Source organism: Procambarus clarkii, chromosome 22 (genome assembly GCF_040958095.1).
Source record: "Procambarus clarkii isolate CNS0578487 chromosome 22, FALCON_Pclarkii_2.0, whole genome shotgun sequence".
Taxonomy (NCBI): Eukaryota; Metazoa; Arthropoda; class Malacostraca; order Decapoda; family Cambaridae; genus Procambarus; species Procambarus clarkii.
Window position 1 is genome coordinate 30,047,938 of NC_091171.1, and position 21,628 is coordinate 30,069,565.

A 21,628-nucleotide genomic window follows, 5' to 3' on the forward strand; every position below is an offset into this window, starting at 1 on the left:
TTTTCCAGCTAGATTTTAAAATTTAACAGTTTTGGCAATTAAGACTTTGGCAGGTAGGTGGTTCAATGGGTTTATAACCCTGTGGGTGAAAAAGTATCTCCTGTTCTCAATCCTGCAATGTGGCTTGAGCTTGAAACCGTTGCTTCTTGTTTGTGTTACGTCTGACCTTTTGAAGAAATTGTCTGGATCATCATCATCCAAATTGTTCAGAATGTTAAAGGTTTCGATGAGATCTGCCGTCATGCCTGCTTTGCAGTGTTGTTAACCCTGTTACCCTCAACTGTTCCTCATAGGAAGTTAAGTTAACGTCTGAAATGATTTTTGTTGCCCGGTGTTGGACTTGCTCTAAAGCAGCCATGTCCTTCTGAAGATGGTCTCCATGCTTGAATTCAACAATCCAAGTGGGGGCGCACCAGAAACTTGTACAATGAACCTACCTGTTGTGCAACTTTCAGTGAGTGGTGGATTTTGACTCCAAGGTCCTTTTCTTTTTATCAATCTGCTGCAAGATAATGTTACTAATTTGGTAGTTGTAACATGAGTTGTTATGCCCCACATGCAAAGTCTTGCAGTTTTCAATATTAAAAAGCATTTGCCAGTCTTCTGACCATTTGTGGAGTTTATATACCCTAGATCTCTTTGTAAGGACTCAATATCATTTGATTTTCCAACTCATGATATATCTGTGCGTCATCTGGAAATTTGAAGATGTGGTTTGTAATATTCTCATCCATGTCATTGATGTATGTGACAAAAAGGGTTGGCCTCAAAATGGACCCCAGTGGCACCCTACTCACCACATTTCTCCAGTCAGATTCATTCCCATTTAGCAGACTTTGCTTTCTTTGTTTTAACCATTGTTTTGTCCATTCTAGTATTCTACCATTTATTCCATGTGCCTGTAATTTCCTTGCTAATATTTCATGTGGTACCTTATCAAAAGTTAGCAAAATCTATGTATACTACGTCCACCAAAAGACTTTGAGTAGCTAGTTACAGTTTCCAAAAATGTGAGCATGTTTGTTAGTCAGGATCTATTTTTAACACGCACATGCTGCATCGATTTTGCAAGGTTGTTCGCTATGAGATGGTGAATGATTCCTCCCTTAGGAGTCTCTCCACGAGCTTGCACATGTGTGATGTCAAGCTGATCAAATGGTAGTTTTCTGCTGAGCTCTTTCTCCCATTTCCTGAAAATAGGGATGACATTTGCATATTTCCAATCTATGGGAACTATCCTTTAGTCCAGAGATTTTCTGAAAAGCAGTTTTAGCAGCAGGCATAGTTCCTCTGCTAGTTCCTTTATGACTTTGGATTGAATTCCATCCCATCTTTTTGGGGCATCCACAAAAGCCCCAAAAGACTGGGGCTCTTGAGTCTTTTAATTTGTCAGTGCTCTTCCTAATGTGTCCCACATTATGGGTATATCCCTTAATTCATTCTCTTCACCACCTTCAAACATTTGTGTGGGATGTCGTCTAATTTTTCTAGCGTGAATACTGATGTAAAATATTCATTCAGTGTGTTTGCTACCCTTTTTATTGTCCATTATAACTTGGTTTGTCTCATCTTTTAAGGATCCTATCGAGTCCTTTGTTTTGGTTTTACTTACATCCGCAAAGAATGACTTAAGATATTTCTTTCTTTTTGGGCAAGTTTAATTTTTTTGTTTTTGACTGATTTGATTTCCTAGGTGGCTGAGTTTAGTGCCCCTTTTCTATGTCATAATCAATAATGTTCAATGTTGATTTATATCTTCTCCAAAGGGTCTGCTTAGTTATCAATGCTGTTTGTACTATCTGTCATCCGTCTAATTCCCTTATTTTTCTTTATCCTTTTTGGCACATTCTTGAGAGTTCATCATGACCTTGAAATTTCTCCATGATGCTTCCATGCCATGTTCACCTATCAGCTCTCTCCAGGTGTTGTTTTGCAGTTCTTCTCTCATTACTTGATAGTCTCCTCGAGGGTAATCTAGAAATTAACCATCGGAATCTTCATGTAGGTTTCTATAATCTTATAATATAGTGATCACACAAGGAGGTGAGCTTTTCCTATACAGTAACTGAATTTGATCAATAAAGCCCTCTTCTGACGAGAGAATGCTGTTACGTTGTGTGGGCGCTGCCACATGCTGTACGAGAAAGGAGTCCTGTACCAGGTAAAGAAAATTTTCTCCTTCTGCTTGTGATATTAGATTTACCCAGTCTATGGTCTCATGGTTAAAGTCTCTCATTATAAGGGTTTCAGTTTTTGATGCCACAATGATCACATTATGCAGATCAGCAACGTCCTCTGCTACTGCTGTGTCAGCCCTGTTGCATACTCCCACTGCCAGTTTGTTACCTTCTTGAGCTAGTATGTTGCACCATACAGACTGAGGATCCTGTGGCATTCAATTTCTCATTGGTGATTGCATCCAGGCCCTCTTACACGTATGGTGTGGATGGTGACTTATATATAACTATCTACATTTTTATGCACAATAATGAACCACTAAGCAGTTCTGGTGGGTGTGGTAATCTTGTAGTCCAAGCACAGCATTGCACCACATTGGTCAGTTACTGATGGCACCTAACACAACAAAATGCCTCCCAATATACAGTGCTATGCACATTAACCCTTAAACTGTGCAACACATCATATGCAGGGTTGAGTAACTTGCAATAAATTGCGCATCGCGTCATATGACGTGATTGGGTGCAATGCAAGATTTAAACGGCCCGCGGATACACGGGGGGTTCACCTCACCTTCATCAGAGCTCTTGTAAACAGACGCCATTTAAAAAAAAAAATCATGGGCCACATTCCCGGGTGTGAGGGCCTCAGTAGTGAGTGAGCCACCATGCCTGGCGCACGTAGCATGAGCTCACAGCACTGCTGACCAGCTTGTGACCACAGCATTGCCTAAAAATGCCCTAATATATATGTACAAGCTATTATTTAGCGATGATAGTATTACAGAAGACCCCTGATTGTGGTAAAAATGACCAGGATTCTGATAATAGCAGGATTGTTGTGATAATTAGCGCTGTAGTGGGAGGAGTAATCTTGGTGGGGAGAGAGGTAGCGTTATCTGCTGACTGTGTGTGACCACCTTTTACTGTCTGGACTCACTATACCAGCTTAGTTGTTTGCTATGGTGAACAAAACATGCAGATACTTATATATAATGTCTGTATATAGTGAATAAAAGCAAAAACAGTATGGTGGGAGGAGAATGGTGGTGAGTCAGGTGAGGTGATGGAGGGAGCGAGCGACAGCTCGTGGCAGGCTGCCACTTCCTGCCACTGCCACTCAGCATACCATCTTAGTGGTTCGTTATGGTGAACACAAATGTAGATACTTATATATAACATGTATATATAGTATAATAACAGCAAAAGGAGTGTGGGGAAGAAGCCATTTTGGTGAGGGAGGTAGCAACATCTGGATGATTTATCATGCTGGGTAGGGATGGCCACTATGCTCTTTGGGCACTATACCGGCTTAGTTGAACAGTTATGGTGAACAAAACATGTAAATACTTTTATATAATGTGTGTATATAGGGTAATAACACCACAAACAGTATTGTTGGGGGAGAAATTTTAGTGCGTCTGACCTTGAATGTGTGAGGGAGGCAGCCACTAGCTGACTGTGTGTAGCGACGACTCTTAGTGCCTGAACTAACTATATCAGCTTAGTTGTACAGTTGTGGTGAACAAAACGTGTAGATACTTATATATAACGTCTGTATATAGTGAATAAAAGCAAAACCGGTATGGTGGGAGGAGAATGGTGGTGAGTGAGGTACAGTATTGAGGGAATGAGTGGCAGCGAGTGACTGGCTGGTGTGTTGTTGTCACTCCTCGTTGCTTTTTGACTCATAATACCAACTTAGTGGTTCATTATGGTGAACAAAACATGCAGATACTTATATATAACCTGTATATATAGAGTAATAACTGACAAAGTATTTGTTAACTGTTTGATGAACATAATAATTGAATCAACAATATGCACACCATAATTTTGAGTACAGGGATGATTCACACATTTTATTATATAAATATATCACACTACACACTATTGAAAAATATTACAGCAAAAAACGAAGAAAAATTGACCAGAGATATTGAAATAATTAGGTAATTATCTCTTTGTGGCCACTCCTGCCTGACAGCTGGGGCAGAGCAAACCACCAGGGACGCATGATGAGTCAGAGGAGCCTGTTTTTTGCCAGACTTCCCCACCTTATAGCGGGAAAAATATGCCACTTACGATTTTTATTATTATTTTTCCCATGATCAGAGAACACAAATTAACAGGTTTAGAAGAAAAATACATTTTTTTTTATGCGCCTGTGGGTGACAATGGCCAAATAGGTAGGAGAGTGTCAAGTGCCACTTGAGAATTAAGATTCATTTATGTACCTCTCCACTCAACAAATTAACATTTATATTGTAATTTATCCATCTATTTAAAATAATTTTTATGGTCTTCCTTAGGGCCTTATGAAGTGGCTCATACTCTCATTGAAAGTGAAATGCAACTTACCTTGAGGTGGTGGTAATAGCTTGAGAGAGATAAAATGCAGGACGAAAGTGACGGTGGCCGTTATACCAGCCACCAAGTAAGTACCCGGGCCGCCCAGACTGGAGTAGAGCAGGCCTCCCACAAATGATGCTACCGCATATCCTGTAAAAGCAAAATTATGTTTGCTCCAGCTATAAGAAAATGGATTATGGTCTAATTCCTGTCATCATGGATAGAAAGCCATTGAATAGACTCACTGAGGTCCTCTTGGGGTCAACTGCTGACCTTTCCCAGGATATAACCCACAACAGTTGCCTAACTCTCAGTAACCCATTTACTGCTAGTGTAAGGGCACGGACTACTTTCTACTCGTCCTTAATAAATGAGGGGAGGTTGAATATAATGATCACTAGGGAACAGTAATAGTGATTAAATCGTGTATTACACTGTGCTGCATTTCTGTCTAGTATAAAAAAATGTTTAATTATATTATGTTTCACAGCCTTCAACTCCTAATTACGGTATACCTTTTTTCACTATTGTATTGTCACAACAATGAAATTTACTATGAATCCCCTGAGAGGTGATATATGCATTTTCTTAAATTCAAGCATCTTTAACACTAATATATATTTTGCTCCTAGCATCAGCATCTCTGCAGCAAAATACTCACCAATGCTTTCATAGAAAAGGTTGACAATGCTCTGTACAGTGGTGCTGGTGCCTGGTGGGGAAATCTTGGCAGAGTAGACCACTATAGCTGTGTAGCCCAGACCATAGCAAGGCCCATTAAGCAGCTCAACCACTAGTGTCGCCCACACTGGACCATATGCACCTACGATAGACAGGCCCAGTAGACGGAAGATGTACAGGAAGAAAACCAGTGATGTGACGTAGTTGGCTCCAAGTTTCCTCATGAACCAGTCTGGAAGAGAGAATCCAGGAGGGATTGAGGAGCATTGTTATTGGACTCAAAATTTGACAGTTCATTAGTTACAAATTGAATGAAGCTGATTGGGGCAGAGATAAATGGAAGCAGATTATTAGTCAACCCATAAACTACACAGCTATTTAAACTATAAATAGCTTTACACAGCTACATTAAAGTGAGTGTGTCTAATAATATTTAACAAATCAAATGGAGAAAAATTGCATATGGCACATGGGACACTGGAGGCAATTGCAGATAATGAATGGAGCAGTGTAAGAGTTAAACAGACGAGAAAGAGGAGTTGGAACATTCTATTGTGGTTTTCAAGGTTGTTATTAGCAAGTTTGAGCCAGGCATTTTTAAATGACCCTACAGGAAGATAAAACCCCTGAAGGAGGTGGAAAATCTCTCCCAAAACGCTAGCTCGCACACCCAGGCACCGGTAAACAAACCGCAGCACCGCCGGTGGCCAAGCGGAGAAGTAAACCGCAGAAGAAAATGGCCACCCGAACAAGGAGCCGTGACCAAAGCAATAAATCCGAAAACACACCAGCAAATGTGGGAAGGAAGCAGACAAGGACAAAAAACTCCGCCCTGAAGCAGAAAACCCAGGCAGGGGGCAAACGGCCCCAGAACTGCTAGTGGGGATCCCCCACAGCCCCGGGAACCCGCAACAGAGGCCCCTGGGGCAGAGCCGTCCTCCACACCCTATGCTCCTAAAGAAAAGGAAGAGTCCAAGGGAAAGGCAGCAAAGACAGGGCCGCTGGTAAGACCCAGAAGCCTTAGCAGGAGGAACAGGCTCGAAAACCTCCGTCCCGAACCCGAAAGGGGCAGCCCACGAAGCTGGCCGAGTCTCGTCCCCAACTAAACCTGCCCCGACCCCGTAACCCGCAGAAGGTCAGGAGCCGGGAACAGAGAGGGAAAGGGGTGAGCAGCACTTAACCAAAACGAGGCGGCTCTGGGGCATCCAAGTGGGAAACCAACCTAGCGCGTTGCAGCAACCTGAACCGAGCTTGCAACGCGGATGTCGCCTGTACTCTGAACAGTAAGGACATCAGGAGAGTACTGGAGAACAAGCAGAGAACACAACTCGCAAGACTCTGGGTCAAGGTGTCAGTGACCCAACAGGCAACATGACGGAGGTAAAAGTGGCGACTGTCACCAGGAGACAAGGGCACAGCAACCAACGAACCCGCACAAGACGGGATGGAACCCGGAAGACACATCCAGTGGTCCACCGAGCCCCGATAGGGTTTTCCAGGGCCCGTAGGCTGACTGCTACGAAAAGCCCGGGCCAGGTGTTGCTAACTGGTTAATACTCAAAACTAACAAGGGGGTAGATGCCTACACTGAAAACCCCTGAGACATGTACAATCACAGGGGGAAGGGGGCCTAGCAGAGGGCCAACAAACACTACCAGTGTAACTATAGCCACACTAGGCAAACCCCCACCAAGCAATAAAAAAAAAAAAAATACAGCCCCCAGAGGCAACAGGAACCAGTTGCTGCATAGGTAGTGGGTCGCGCAACACCTTGACACCCTAACCAGCACAATACCAATCCCTACCCAAGGCCAGACAAGGGCCCTAAGCCCCAGCTGGCCCCAAGGGTGAGGCAAATGCCAAGCAGCAAGAACCTCTACGGGAATGGTTCCTGAACGCCCCAGGGAAGATAACCCTGTCACACAGGGGCAGTACTCGCAGGGCACTTAGGGAAGGAAGCCCCTAAGTGTATGCAGCCCCAGTACTGATGAGGAACACCTGGCCACCGTACAACACAAAAACACAGCAGTGAGCACCACGAAGGCAAACACCGCCTAGGAAACTGAGGCCAGAATAGCGTCTGTCCCAGTTGACATTAGCTTACGAACTGGAGTGCTATGCAGCCGGCATGGTGAGGTCCGGGGTTTCCCCCTCCCCTTCTCGGGGAGGGGAGAGCTGCGCGGACAAGCGGCGCGGCAATAGTGTGTTAAGTTTGCTTGTTTCCTTGGAATTGTAGGGAGTTCTACCCTACTATTCGGTTTTTGTTGTTAGTTTCTTCCATATGGGGTTTCTTTTGTTATGCCTACCTTTCTGGGTGCCTAACCCCGGGGCAGATAAGAGAAAAACCCAACTACAGGAGGGTTTTACAGGGCCAATGCTCCCTGCAACCTTTCTGAAGGGGCCAGGTTCTGGCGCTGGTCCCTGGTAGGTCTGAACTCCATAGCTAATGTCCCAGTCTAATATAACATACATTAGCCCAATAAGCTCCAGGGAGCTGTAGGGGCTCCCCACAGAAAATACTAGAAAGTTTTCTTTTGCAAACAGTGGTAGACAGTTGGAACAAGTTAAGCGAGATGGTGGAGGCCAAAACCATCAGTAGTTTCAAAGCATTATATGACAGTGACAGTAAGATGGGACACCAGGAGCATAGCTCTGGTCCTGTAACTACACATAGGTAATTACAGAGGAGCAAGGTGACACGGGATACTTACTGTTTATAAACATGAAGGGTGCCTCCAAAGAGCACTGGACGAAGATCGTCAGTCCTTGGAGGAACTTCATGTAACTCATCGCATCTGTACCCTTAGCCATGTCCTCCTGCATGCTGGAGTGAGGAAGAAAGGTAGAGGGTGTAGCAATTATATTAAGCATAATATAATTGCTCCAAATTTTATTCCACATAAGTTATCCATAAGAAATTCCATTCCATTCCAGCAAACATGTTCATATAATTCTGTATACCAACTGGTAGATCATTTATGTACACAATAAACATCACTGGTGCAAGAACTGAACCCTGTGGTACTCCACTTGTGACATTTCTCCATTCCGATACATTGCCTCTGATTACTGCCCTCATTTTTCTATCAGTCAGAAAATTTTTCATCCATGATAGAAGCTTACCTGTCACCCCTCCAATATTTTCCAGTTTCCAGAACAACCTCTTATGTGGAACTCTGTCGAAAGCCTTTTTTAGGTCCAGATAGATGCAGTCAACCCAACCATCTCTTTCCTGTAATATCTCTGTGGCTCGATCATAGAAACTGAGTAAATTCGATACACAGGATCTTCCAGATCGAAAACCATACTGTCTGTCTGATATTATATCATTTCTCTCCAGGTGTTCTACCCATTTAGTTTTGATTAGCTTTTCCAATACTTTCACTATTACACTTGTCAATGATACAGGTCTATAATTGAGGGGGTCTTCCCTGCTGCCACTTTTGTAGATTGGAACTATGTTAGCCTGTTTCCACACGTCTGCTACGATTCCTGTACACAGGGATGCCTGAAAGATCAGGTGAAGTGGAATGCTGAGTTCAGATGCACATTCTCTCAGAACCCATGGTGAAACGCCATCTGGGCCAGCTGCTTTGTTCTTCCCGAGCTCCTTTAGCATATTTTCCACTTCATCTCTAGACACCTCTATCCGCTCTATGTTGTTCTCTGGAATTCTTATTGTGTCTGGTTCTCTGAAGATTTCATTTTGTACAAACACACTTTGGAACTTTTCATTTAATGTTTCACACATTTCCTTTTCATTTTCCGTGAATCTGTTTCCCATTTTCAACCTCTGGATATTATCCTTTACCTGCAATTTGTTGTTTATGAATTTGTAGAATAGGCCCGGTTCTGTTTTACATTTATCTGCTATCCCTTTTTCAAAATTTCTTTCTGCCTCTCTCCTTACTGCTGTGTAGTTGTTTCTCGCATCTTTGTATCGCTGGTATGTTTGGGGGTTTGGCCTCTTCCTATACTGATTCCATTTTTGTGTCTTTTGGTCTCTTGCCCTCTCACAATTTCTGTCGAACCAATCCTGTTTTCTGGCCCTGCATCTCTGTTTTGGTATGAATGTTTGTGTGCCTTCCTCGTATAGTTTTAAAAATTTGGCATACATTTCATTTACTTCCCTGCCTAGCAACAATTCTGTCCAATTACTCATTAAAAAAACTTTGAAGTTCCCCATAGTTGCCTCTCCTTAAATCGAGTTTATCAACTGTTTCAATGTCCCCATTTTCTTCTAGATGATATCTTAAAGCATATTTAATGTCTAACAGGACGTGATCACTCTTTCCCAAGGGAGGAAGGTACTGGATGTCAAAAATCTCTTCTTCTTTCCTGGTGAATACTAGATCCAGTACTGACGGTACATCTCCTTCCCTCATTCTTGTGGCTTGCTTTATGTGTTGATACAAGAATGTCTCCAGAATGAGGTTCACAAATCTGCATGTCCAAAAGTCCTCCGTTCTTGCTTCATAGGCCTCCCAGTCTATTGCTCTAAAGTTGAAGTCCCCTAGTATCAACAGTCGTGATTTATCTTTATCTGCTTGTACAATAATATCTCTCATGACCATTATGAGGCCCTCTCGTTTGTCATCCAGTTCTTCCTTTGTCCATGTGTTGCTTGCTGGTGGGCTGTAGGTATTTACAATTATCAGCTTATCATCCTGATTCCAGACCTGCAATGCCATTATGTCAATATCTCGAGGGTTTTCAAATATTAACTCTTTTACCTTCAGGTGTTTTATCACCAGTACAGCCACTCCTCCTCCCTTCCTAGTTTTCCTGTCACGTCTCCAAACTGAGTAGCCTCTTGGGAATATGACTTCATTTATTATATTTCCTTCAAGTTTCGTTTCTGATAATGCAACAATATCTGGGACCCTAAGCTGGATTATATCTTGCAACTCCAAAGTTTTTGACCTCACTCCATCTATGTTGGTATATACAATTTTCAGGAACATGTTCCCTTTTCCTTTGCTCTTTACTTCCCCTTCCACTACTGATCTTGTTGCTTTGTTTTTATGTACCATTTCACAAGCTTTCCAGTCCCTGTCACTTTGTAAAAAAAAAGAATTTCAGTCTTCTTCATTTCTATCCCCATTTAGACATTTTGCCTCAATTAGGTTCATTTTCAGCTTTTCTCTGTCTTCCTTGGAGAGGTCTTGTCTTATTGACCAAGATTTGCCAACCTCATCACTCTGCAGTTTCCTGGCATTTCTTAGCACTTCCATCATGTTTTTCACTCCATTAAACGTCACCCTTAAGGGGCGGTTCTTTTCTTTCTCATATTTTCCTATTCTTCTAAAATCACTGACATTTTCCTTTGAGCCTTCTCCTAAACCTACTATTTTCTCTATGATTTTCATCTCTTCTGCTGCTCGGTCCACCCTAGATGAAATTTCCTTCTCTAAACATCCAAAAATGATTATGGACTTAGTTCTATCTGCAGTGTTTTGTACCAGTTTACTGTTGGTAACCAGTTCTTTCCTAATTGCTTGCCTAATTTCTGCTTCTTGTTGGTCATTTCTGGTTTTGACTTCCGAACACACTTCTTTGATAGTCTCTTTCTCTTTTACAACTTCAGCATATGTCGCTTTTATTTCTTCTTTATACTTTTCTAGTTCTTCATTCACCTCCTCTATATGAGTTGTCAGTGAAGTTTCCAGTTGGAGATCCTTACCTAACTATGTTAGCCCTTAGGCTTGCTTGGAGTTGTTCACCATATGAGTCTATTTTCTTGTTTATTTCTTCAAAGTCACCACACTTCACTTTCCATGCCTCATTTTCTTTCACTAGTTCCTTGATTTGCTCCTCCTGATTTGTTACCTTGTCTGTTAATGCAGTAATAATCTTACCTTGTTGAAGCATACTCCCTTTTAGAGTGCAAAGCTCACTCCAAAGAGCTCCATTGTCCTCTTCCAATTTAAGCACTTTTTCTTCATACTTCTTTTGCATATCCTCAATTATCTCTAACCTGCCAAGAACACCTCCTTTCCTTATATCTTGTGGTGAGAATCCTTTGAAACCATCATTTGATGGTGTGTCTACCTTCTCAGTGGGGGTGGTGGCGGCGGCCATCTTTGATTTTGTTCTAGACCAAAACAAACTTTTCCACTCGGCTATTTTCACTCACTTTTACTTGTTTATTGTATTTTATTTGCTTTTACTCTTCCCTGAACCTTTATGTAACCTGGGACACCACTGTAGCCCTCAACCTGTGCCCAATACTTAGGTAATTCGATATTTCCAGGAGCTTGCTGCAGTGTGACTTCTGCCTCCTCCAGCTTCACCTTCACCTCTGTGTGTGTAATTACCTAAGTGTAGTTACAGGATGAGAGCTACACTCGTGGTGTCCCGTCTTCCCAGCACTCTTTGTCATATAACGCTTTGAAACTACTGACGGTCTTGGCCTCCACCACCTTCTCACTTAACTTGTTCCAACCGTCTACCACTCTATTTGCGAAGGTGAATTTTCTTATATTTCTTCGGCATCTGTGTTTAGCTAGTTTAAATCTATGACCTCTTGTTCTTGAAGTGCCAGGTCTCAGGAAATCTTCCCTGTCGATTTTATCAATTCCTGTTACTATTTTGTATGTAGTGATCATATCACCTCTTTTTCTTCTGTCTTCTAGTTTTGGCATGTTTAATGCTTCCAACCTCTCCTCGTAGCTCTTGCCCTTCAGTTCTGGGAGCCACTTCGTAGCATGTCTTTGCACCTTTTCCAGTTTGTTGATGTGCTTCTTAAGATATGGGCACCACACAACAACTGCATATTCTAGCTTTGGCCTAACAAAAGTCATGAACAATTTCTTTAGTATATCGCCATCCATGTATTTAAATGCAATTCTGAAGTTAGAAAGCATCGCATAGGCTCCTTGCACAATATTCTTTATGTGGTCCTCAGGTGATAGTTTTCTATCTAGAACCACCCTTAGATCTCTTTCTTTATCAGAATTCTTTAAAGATTTCTCACATAATATATAGGTTGTATGGGGTCTATGTTCTCCTATTCCACATTCCATAACATGACATTTATTAACATTAAATTCCATTTGCCAGGTGGTGCTCCATGTGTGTGTGTGTGTGTGTGTGTGTGTGTGTGTGTGTGTGTGTGTGTGTGTGTGTGTAATTACCTAAGTGTAGTTACAGGATGAGAGCTACGCTCGTGGTGTCCCGTCTTCCCGGGACGCTTTGTGATCATGAATGGGAGCTACATAAATATGTAACTGATCCATGCTGAGGTGGAGAGATCCACCAAAGAATGGCTGAGGGCTCCTGGCTGAGGCAGAAGTTTACACTGGAGAGCCTTTGGCATCCATTGTAGGTTGAACTGTCATTTTACTCTCATCCTTAAATATCAGGGTCAGCTGGATTTCTCCTGTCAGCCCTTTCACGATAAGATAGTGACAGTGTTGTGGGGGGACATTTGAGGACCTTTCACAAGGCATGGGTCAATAATGTTTGGTCGTTCCATTTAGTGTTATGCCAAAATGAAAGCTCTGCAATAATTTTTAATATATACTATATAGAGTACTGTACATATTAATGAAATATGATGAACCAGGCAGTTACCCAACGTTTGGAGGGCACAGCCAGGAATAAATTATCAAATACTGTACTCCAACAGTTAATATACAAAATGTAACAGTACACTCAGAGTTTGACAAATGTAGTCTTGACCTAGTTCACAAAAGACGTTGGCAACAAAATACTTTCAAACACTAAAATGATAGAAAACTATCCTATTGTGAAAATAATTCAACAAGTGTCAATAATCTTGCATATATAAAGTTCAAGACCAAGAAGAAGGAAGAGTAATAATTATTAATTATTAATATAATAATAATTATAATAATAATTATAATAATGTTGTACTTAATAATTATTACTCTACCTTCTGCTTGGTCTTGAAGGAAGCCGGCCTCGGGTGAAAGAGGGCCGTGACAATCTGTCTGGAACCAGTCAGGGGTCGTTCTTGCCCTTGCTGGGGGTGGTTCTTCTCTGGCCCCGACCATGCGGTCTTCAGGTTTGGAGTCCCTGTGCCTTTTACCAACTTCAAGGTAACCTCCGGAGCTGGAGCCCCTAGGGCAGTTCGATGTTACCTTCAACTTTGTTACGACAGTTCCTGCGATGGCGCTGGAACCAATCGTATTGGTGTTTGCCTTTCCATTGGAGACTTTCGGCACCATGGAGAGGGGGCACCTGCTGTATGGGTGACAGCTTCTCCCCCATATCAACCTATCCTGGCTTTGTGCTCTTGAGAGGCCACTCCAGACTGATAACCAGAGCACGACTCCATAGTCTCCCGAGACTGATGGATGCCTACTACTATAAAGTGGCAGCTGGCAAATACACTTACACAAAGACAGCTCCATTAACTAGTGGCAAAAACCTAATATGAGTACATAATACTAACAAGAACCAGTAATCTTACATAAAGATATAGCTGGCAACAATGCCATCGAAGGCACCGTTGAGGAGGACAAAGCAGCAAAAGATGAAGAATCTGGGTTGGCGTAGTATTGGCCACACCTTCTTCAATACATCGTGCTCTGTCTTCATCTCTGGCACCTGTCATGAAAACACACATTATTATGGTACCTGCTTGAGAAACAGGTACTCGATTATTAAAACACCTGCTAAAGTAGTGCAGGCATTAAAATGGCAGCTGGTGGAGTAATGCAAGTGTCAAAATTTTAGCTGGCGGGACAACACAGACATCAAAATGGCTTGGCATAGTGAAGCAGGTGTCAAAATGGCAGCTGGAAGCATAATACTGGTGTCAAAAATGGCAGCTGGAAGCATCATGCAGGTATCAAAATGGCAGCTGGAAGCATCATACAGGTGTCAAAATGGCAGCATAGCAGAGTGAAGCAGGTGTCAAAATGGCAACATGGCAGAATGAAGCAGGTGTCAAAATGGCAGCATAGCATAGTGAAGCAGGTGTCAAAATGGCAACATGGCAGAGTGAAGCAGGTGTCAAAATGGCAGCTGGAAGCATAATGCAGGTGTCAAAATGGCAGCTTGAAGCCCAATGCAGGCATGAAAATGGCAGCTGGAAGAATTAACGCAGGTGTCAATATGGCAGCTGTCAGGATAATTAAGGAGGCATCTACCATAGTAAGTCATTATTATACAGTATCTGCCCCAGAAATACAGCTACTATTACAGTACAGTATATCTTAACTGGGTAATATATTTATAAGTACTAAACCAGCACAGGTGCAACCTATGAATAGGGATTCAAGGGGTGAGGGGGGGGGGCAGACAGACAACAGAGAAGTACAAGACATAGAGCACAAAAAGCCTTGACAGGATTCAAATTTGCAACCCAGGAAATGGCAAAATGACATGAAACCCGTGTGTTCAAGGAAACCCGAGATGCAAGGGGAAAACAATTTAAGCCCAAGCACTAATTTGCAAAGGTACTAGTCATGGAAAACATTGGGCCAAAGCAAAGGGATTGGCTCCAAGGTGAAATTTTCCACAACAAAACACAGCCTGGTAACTGCTTAAAACAGCGCAGGAAACCTTTGGAGGGATGGCGTGCGCGCACACGCGTGCACACACACACACTAACTTAGACATTTTTTCATGGGTACAGTATAATTGGACAGACTTATTGCTAGACAAGGCAGTAAATGAGATATATGCCAAATTTTACAAAATATACGATAAAGGCACACAAACATTCATACCAAAACAGACATGCAGACCTAGGAAACAGGATTGGTTTAACAGAAATTGCGAGAGGGCCAGAGATCAAAAGACACAAGCATGGAATCATTATAGAAAAAGTACAAACCCCCAAACATACTAGCGATACAAAGATGCAAGAAACAACTAAACGTCAGTAAGAAGAGAGGCAGAGAGGAACTTTGAGAACGGTATAGCAGACAAATGTAAATCAGATCCAGGCCTTTTCTATAAATTCATTAAAAGCAAGCTGCAGCTAAAGGATAATATTCAGAGGTTGAAAATGGGGGACAGATACAGTACACGAAAAATAAAAAGGAAATGTGTGAAACGTTAAACGAAAAGGTCCAAAGTGTGTGTGTACAAAATGAGATCTTCAGAGAACCAGACACAATAAGAATTCTAGAGAACAGCATAGAGCACATAGAGGTGTCCAGAGACGAAGTGAAACAAATGCTCTTGGAGCTAAGTAAGAACAAAGCAGTTGGCCCAGATGGAGTTTCACCATGGGTTCTGAGAGAATGTGCATCTAAGCTCATCATTCCACTTCACCTGATCTTTCAGGCATCCCTGTGTACAGGAGTCGTAGCAGACATGTGGAAAAAGGCTAACATAGTTTCAAGTACAAAAGTGGCAGCAGGGAAGACCCTCTCGATTATAGACCTATATCATTGACAAATGTAATAGTCAAAATATTGGAAAAAATAATTAAAGCTAAATGGGTAGAACACTTGGAGAAAAACGATATAATATCAGACAGTATGGTTTTCGATCTGGAAGATACTGTGTAACAAATTTACTCAGTTTCTATGATCGAGCCACAGAGATTTTACAGGAAAGAGATGGTTGGGTTGACTGCATCTATCTGGACCTAAAAAAGGCTTTCGACAGAGTTCCACATAAGAGGTTGTTCTGAAAACTGGAAAATATTGGAGGGGTGACAGGTAAGTATCTAACATGGATGAAAAATTTTCTGAGTTATAGAAAAATGAGGGCAATAATCAGAGGCAATGTGTCAGACTGGAGAAATGTCTAAAGTGGAGAACCACAGGGTTCAGTTCTTGCACTGATGATGATCACTGTCTACATAAATGTATTCTATCTACCAGATGGAATACAGAATTATATGAACATGTTTGCTTATGATGCTAAGATAATAGGAAGGATAGGAAACTTAGATGATTGTTATGCCCTTCAAGAAGACCTGGACAAAATAAGTATATGGAGCACCACTTGCCAAAGGGCTAAGACCCGGCAAAACCACCACCAGCAGAGAAGGCATTCCAGATAAGAGGAATACCTCATCTCAAAGGCAAGGATGTAGACCATAAAGCCAAAGCTATCACAAGAAATCTAGAGATCAACCACCCCTAAAAGGTTGTACCCAAAACTAAGGACAAAAAAATTACTCTGCAATAGAAAATAGGCAAAAGGAGAAGCACCAGGCACATTAAACTCAAGAAGCCAGTGTCATTTCCTGTGAAACAAATGTTGGGAAAAACCAAGACCCAACGTAAAATAAAAACTTGGACTTAATAAAGTCAAACCACAAATCAAAAGGGGCCCTCAAGTCAAGCCTAAGAAAGACTTCAGGTCTTGGACAAACACATGAACACCATTTGCAGCAATATCCAAGGCAAGCTCTGCCAGCTGAGACTTGGAAGATGTGACGATGGAAACTGTGAAGGGGGTAGAACCAAGCCACAAATCTGGTATTCGGAAACATGCACACGGAAAGCAGATACCGAAAATGGATATGGAATGGAAGACAAAACAAGCCTTAAGAGATGAATCCCTCTGGCCTAACTATAATAAGGCTGTGGGGGGGAGAAATGGGATCTGATTTTTTTTTATTTTTCCTGTCAAATGAACCCAAATATCCTGAAATCACAACTTGAGAATGGTCCAGGATGGACAGAAACGTCATCGTCCCTTCACTTTCTAGTGTGTGGTTTGGTCAACATCCTGAAATCCACCCCCACCCACCCCCCTGCTACAAGAGGAGGGATGGACATCCCTCCAATCTTCCCTGGAGCCAAGGAAAGCAGCCTTTCCCAGTCCATTGAGACTACCTAATACATGAAAGGTGTTTAGATGCTTGGATTGTTAGGCAGTCAGGCATGCCAAACACAAGGTAAATATGTTAGCAAATCCCACATCTATCCCTAACATCATTGTAATGGTGTGACAAGAGAGAGAGGCTAGTCACATCTCCCTTCTTCCTCCCCTCTCCCTCTCTTCTCTCCCTCCTTTCCTTCTTTTCCCTCTTCCCCTTCTTTATTATCCTCCTCCTCCTCCTCCTCCTCCCATTCCTCTACCCTTTCTCTTCCCTATTTGGAAACGGGAAAATGCAAGTAACTCTGGCACATAGTTCAGTGAAATAGTATACAAGGAAAACTGTGTGGAACTGAATACTATTGTGAAACAGAAATGGAACAAACCACAGCTGAACTCGACTGTGGAACTACAGTCCCTGGTAATGCAACGCCACTTACTTGAAAGACTAGCAACCCTCAGGAACACCGGCAGAGAAGTGCACCCTCAACTGCACCCAGTAAGAGAAAATGGGTTGCTGGCTGCAGGGGCCAGATCAAACTGTTTTTGGGCCCTAGACCAAAACGGCTAAATGGGCCACCCTCTGGTTAGTGTGGGTAAACACACACACACAGACCAACCTGTCCTCTTAAAAAGAACGTCGCTTTTGGCCGTTTGCCCGTATGGCCGAATTTGGACGTAATTTGAAAATGAAAAAAAAATGAAAACAAATTTGGAATTTTTTTTTTCAACAACAGTAAGTTAAGGGTCCTCTGATAGGTTAGGTGGGCAGGAAATTCTTATAAAGTTTCAAAACGTTATGAAAAACGTTAATTTAAAGTGTCCTCTTATAGCCTCTGCGCGTAGGCAGGACGACTCAAACAGAAAACGGAACAGAACGTCACTTTTGTGAGTCGATTTCATTTCAAATTACGTCCAAATTTAGCCATATCGCTCATACGAGCCAAAAGTGACGTTCTTTTTAAGAGGACGGGTTGCACAGACAGCTCATATAATAATAATATGAAACTATTAATTATTAAGCATCTTTATATTTTCTATGTCAATATGTAAGCATTTACTTGGTCCCAATCCTCATCCCCTTCTAATTGAGAACCCCTGCCCTAGAGTGTACAGTATATCCAGGCCTTGAAAGGAAGTATGTGGAATAGAGAAAATGACCTTGACAATGATTCTTGAGACTATAAATTCCTGACAACTAACAGCATGAGTTTTGGAGGCCTAGTACACTTCTTGACCCATAAACTGCTAAGCTATTTAGAAGCACCTACATTCAGGTGCTCATGTGACTTAAGCACAGGAAATCACAGATAGCGACTAGAGCAGTATAAGGGTTAAAGCATAGCTACATCAGTGCATAAGTTATGGAAAGAACTAAGAATTTTACAAACTATAGAATTTTCTTTCAGAAAAGATAGCACATGCCATCACTCAGTGATGTGAAAGATGTACTCTACAGCCACTCGGTACAAGGCATGGGTGGAAACGGCAGGTAAAATAATCCTTAAATTATGAAGATATACAAAACTGAGAACTTGAATCCTTACCTTAATAGTTGCGGAAGATATGATTATGTCAGAGGATCCCAAAAATAAGCAGAGAAGGAAGGCTGGTGTATAGTTTTTGGTGGTGGAGGAGCCAGACCACCAATCTATAAGCAGCCCACTAAGAGGTCCCATCAGCCCCCAGCCCACAGTGCCCCATGCCCGCTGGATACCGTAATCCCCAGTCTTTCCTGGGGGAGTTAGGGAACATTAGGTTAACGTTTAAATGGTAAAACGACTAAAAAAATATACAATAAACTTAATACATTCAAATATAAATTAACTTGGGTAATAGCTGTAAACCAGAGTAAACTCAGTTATAAATAAATGTCTCAATAAAGCATCTGAATTTGGCATGCTAGTCTTTTTTGGGGATTTGTATATGGTATGGTATCAGCAGCTCTAGGTTTTAGAGAACTGGGTAAACTAGAATGTGTACATGGTTTAAATTTTTGTTTACAAGATAAATGTGACAATTTCCAATCTTCCTCTGCCCATCTGTTAGCAGTTACTTTTGCAGCTTTCTATACTTGACGTGCACAACAACATTATGCATGCTTTTAACAAGCCGTCAATTTCTTGTCCCTCATCAAGACCACTAGAGATGGTGACCCTTGAGTAAATTCAAGTACGGTAAATGCTCTTCTACAGTGGTGTTAGGTCAAGTAAACACCACTCTACACTTGACCCTAGCCTTAGTATTTTTTAATTCAGGTACTGTACTACAGTACCCTAGCAGTAAAGCAATGATTTTTCAAATTTCCTTTTGTGCTTCACAAGGTATCTATCCCATCCTGGTACAGTAGCCAAAACAGAGAAAATGCACACAACTAAAAATAGTTAGCAAATCAAATGGGAAAAGAATTGCATATGGCAATTGGAGCTATGTAAGGGTTAAAAAAATTATGGTTCCAAGTAGACTTAGTTCATCTTTTAAATCTTTGATGCTGATATTAATAATAGCAACCTCATATGCAAGAGACAGGCCATACCAGTTACATCATCTGTAGAGTAATTATTATAAAAGAGAAGACAAGAAAGATGCACATATTCTGTAACATTCTTCAGGGAATGAAATTTGAGGCATATGATAGAAATTAAAAAACAGCTGCAGGAAGCAATCCATATAATAATTCATTGTTAGGAGACAGGCACCCCAGTGTATATATACATAGGCTTATATTGAGGTTCCCCTCAAAGTCAAACTACTAACCTTTCCCAGGATGCAACCCCACAACAAGCTGACTAACTCCAGGGTACATTTTTAATGTTAGGTGAACAGGAACATTAGGTGATAGGAAAAAAACAACCATTACTGTCCCACCCAGGATCCAAATCTGGAATTCCCAATTGTGAGTTAAGAATGAACCTGACTGTACCACTACAGGGATCCACAAATATGCATGCATACATAACCTATATACTTACATACAGTACTAAAAAAAAAAAAAAATGGAGGCTACTTGGCACTTTGATGTTTAACCCATCACAGGCTTTATAAGTTTATAAACAATATTCATAAACACTTGTATTAACATATATATACACACACATATAAAGACTGACATAATTTTTGTTGGACAGGAAGCCCGTGCATATATATATTTTAAATTTAAGAGGTTCTACCTGTGGACTACTTGTTGAAGATTCTGGGGGTTAATGTTCCCATGGCCTGGTCTCTGACCAGGCCTCTTGGTTGCTGGCCTGATCCACCAGGCTCTTTTTGATGCAGCTGTTCACAAACTGGCATATGAGTCACATCCTGGTTGATTAGGTATCCTTTGAAGGTGCATGTCGAGTTCTTTTGAACAATGTGAGAGGTCGGCCAGTTATGCCCAAGTGTGTAGGAGAAGTGTGTTGAAAAGTCTACGGCGTGTGATGTTGATAAAGTTCTCTCTCGTCAGGCCTAATGCACCTCTGCTCTTCAGTGGGGCTATTTTCCCATCCTGCCATGCATTCTGGTCTCATGTGGTCTTGTTTTTGTGTTGCACATTTGAATCAGTCCTAATATTTTCCAAGTGTAGATAATTAAGTACAAGCTGCCTGCGCTGCAGAGAATGGATTTAAAAATTGGGGAGGGAACTCCAGGGAATACAGATTTGATCTTGATCAAACTACTGACTCCCCAGGATTGCTGCTGATGCTAAGCTAATAGGTGGACATCCCAGTCTACTATGGAACCTATCTGGAACCTATGGGTTCCAGACAGAGATCGTCATAGCCCTCTTTCACCCGAGGCCGGCTTCCTTCAAGACAAGCAGAAGGAAGAGTGATAATTATTAATTAAATATATTATTATTATAATAATTATTATAATAAAAATAATTATAATAATAATTATTGTATTTAATAATTATCACTTCCTTCTGCTTGGTCTTGAAGAAAGCTGGCCTCGGGTGAAAGAGGGCTATGACGATCTCTGTCTGGAATCCATAAGTGCGAGACTGGGACGTCCACCTCCTGGGGGCTCGTGCAGCCCAGGCTCTGCTTCAGGAAGCTGGGGTCATTCTTGCTCTTGATGGAGTGGTTCTTCTCTGGCCCTGACCATGGAGGTCTCCGGGTTTGGAGTCCCTGTGACTTCTTTCACCAATTTCGAAGTCAACTCTGGAGCTCACAGTTCCTGCGTCAGCCCTGGAACCAGTTATATTGGAATTTGCCTTTCCATTGGAGACTTTCGGTGCTGTGGAGAGGGGGGACCTGTTGCTTGGGTAACAGCCTCTCCTCCGTATCAACCTACCCTGGCTTTGCGCCCTGGAGAGGCCACTCCAGACCGACAACCAGAACACAACTCCATAGTCTCCTGAGACTGATGGATGCCTACTACTACTAAGACAGACAGGAGGCCTAGACAATTGTCATGCCCTTCAATTTGACCTAGATAAATTAAGTGCTTGAAGCACCATTTGACAAATGGAATTCAATATGAATAAATGCCATGTCATGGAATGTGGAATAGGAGAAAATAAACTACATACAACCTACAAATTATATGGAAAGGAATAAAAGAACTCGAACAAAGAAAGAGATTTAGTGTTGGTTCTGAACAGTAGACTGTTATTAGAGGACCACATAAAGGACATTGTGTGAGGAACACATGTTGTGCTTTTCATAAAGTGTCTC

General features: G+C 41.8%; 2 protein-coding genes across 7 annotated transcripts in view; one reads left to right on the forward strand and one right to left on the reverse strand.

Annotated features, from left to right (window-relative positions):
* Window positions 1-21,628, forward strand: part of LOC123758464 (Smrter) — a 730,161-nt gene that overhangs the window by 18,342 nt on the left and 690,191 nt on the right. The window lies entirely within an intron of this gene.
* The window catches only part of LOC123758482 (major facilitator superfamily domain-containing protein 6-B), a 68,381-nt gene that overhangs the window by 3,597 nt on the left and 43,156 nt on the right, over window positions 1-21,628 (reverse strand). For all 6 annotated transcript variants that reach the window (XM_045742969.2, XM_045742947.2, XM_045742939.2 and 3 more), the window contains exons 6-10: window positions 18,512-18,699; window positions 13,648-13,784; window positions 7,922-8,034; window positions 5,191-5,442; window positions 4,539-4,679 (exon numbers count right to left, since the gene is read on the reverse strand). In XM_045742969.2, coding sequence (XP_045598925.1) covers window positions 4,539-4,679; window positions 5,191-5,442; window positions 7,922-8,034; window positions 13,648-13,784; window positions 18,512-18,699 — 831 coding nt within the window. The remainder of the gene's footprint in view (window positions 1-4,538; window positions 4,680-5,190; window positions 5,443-7,921; window positions 8,035-13,647; window positions 13,785-18,511; window positions 18,700-21,628) is intronic.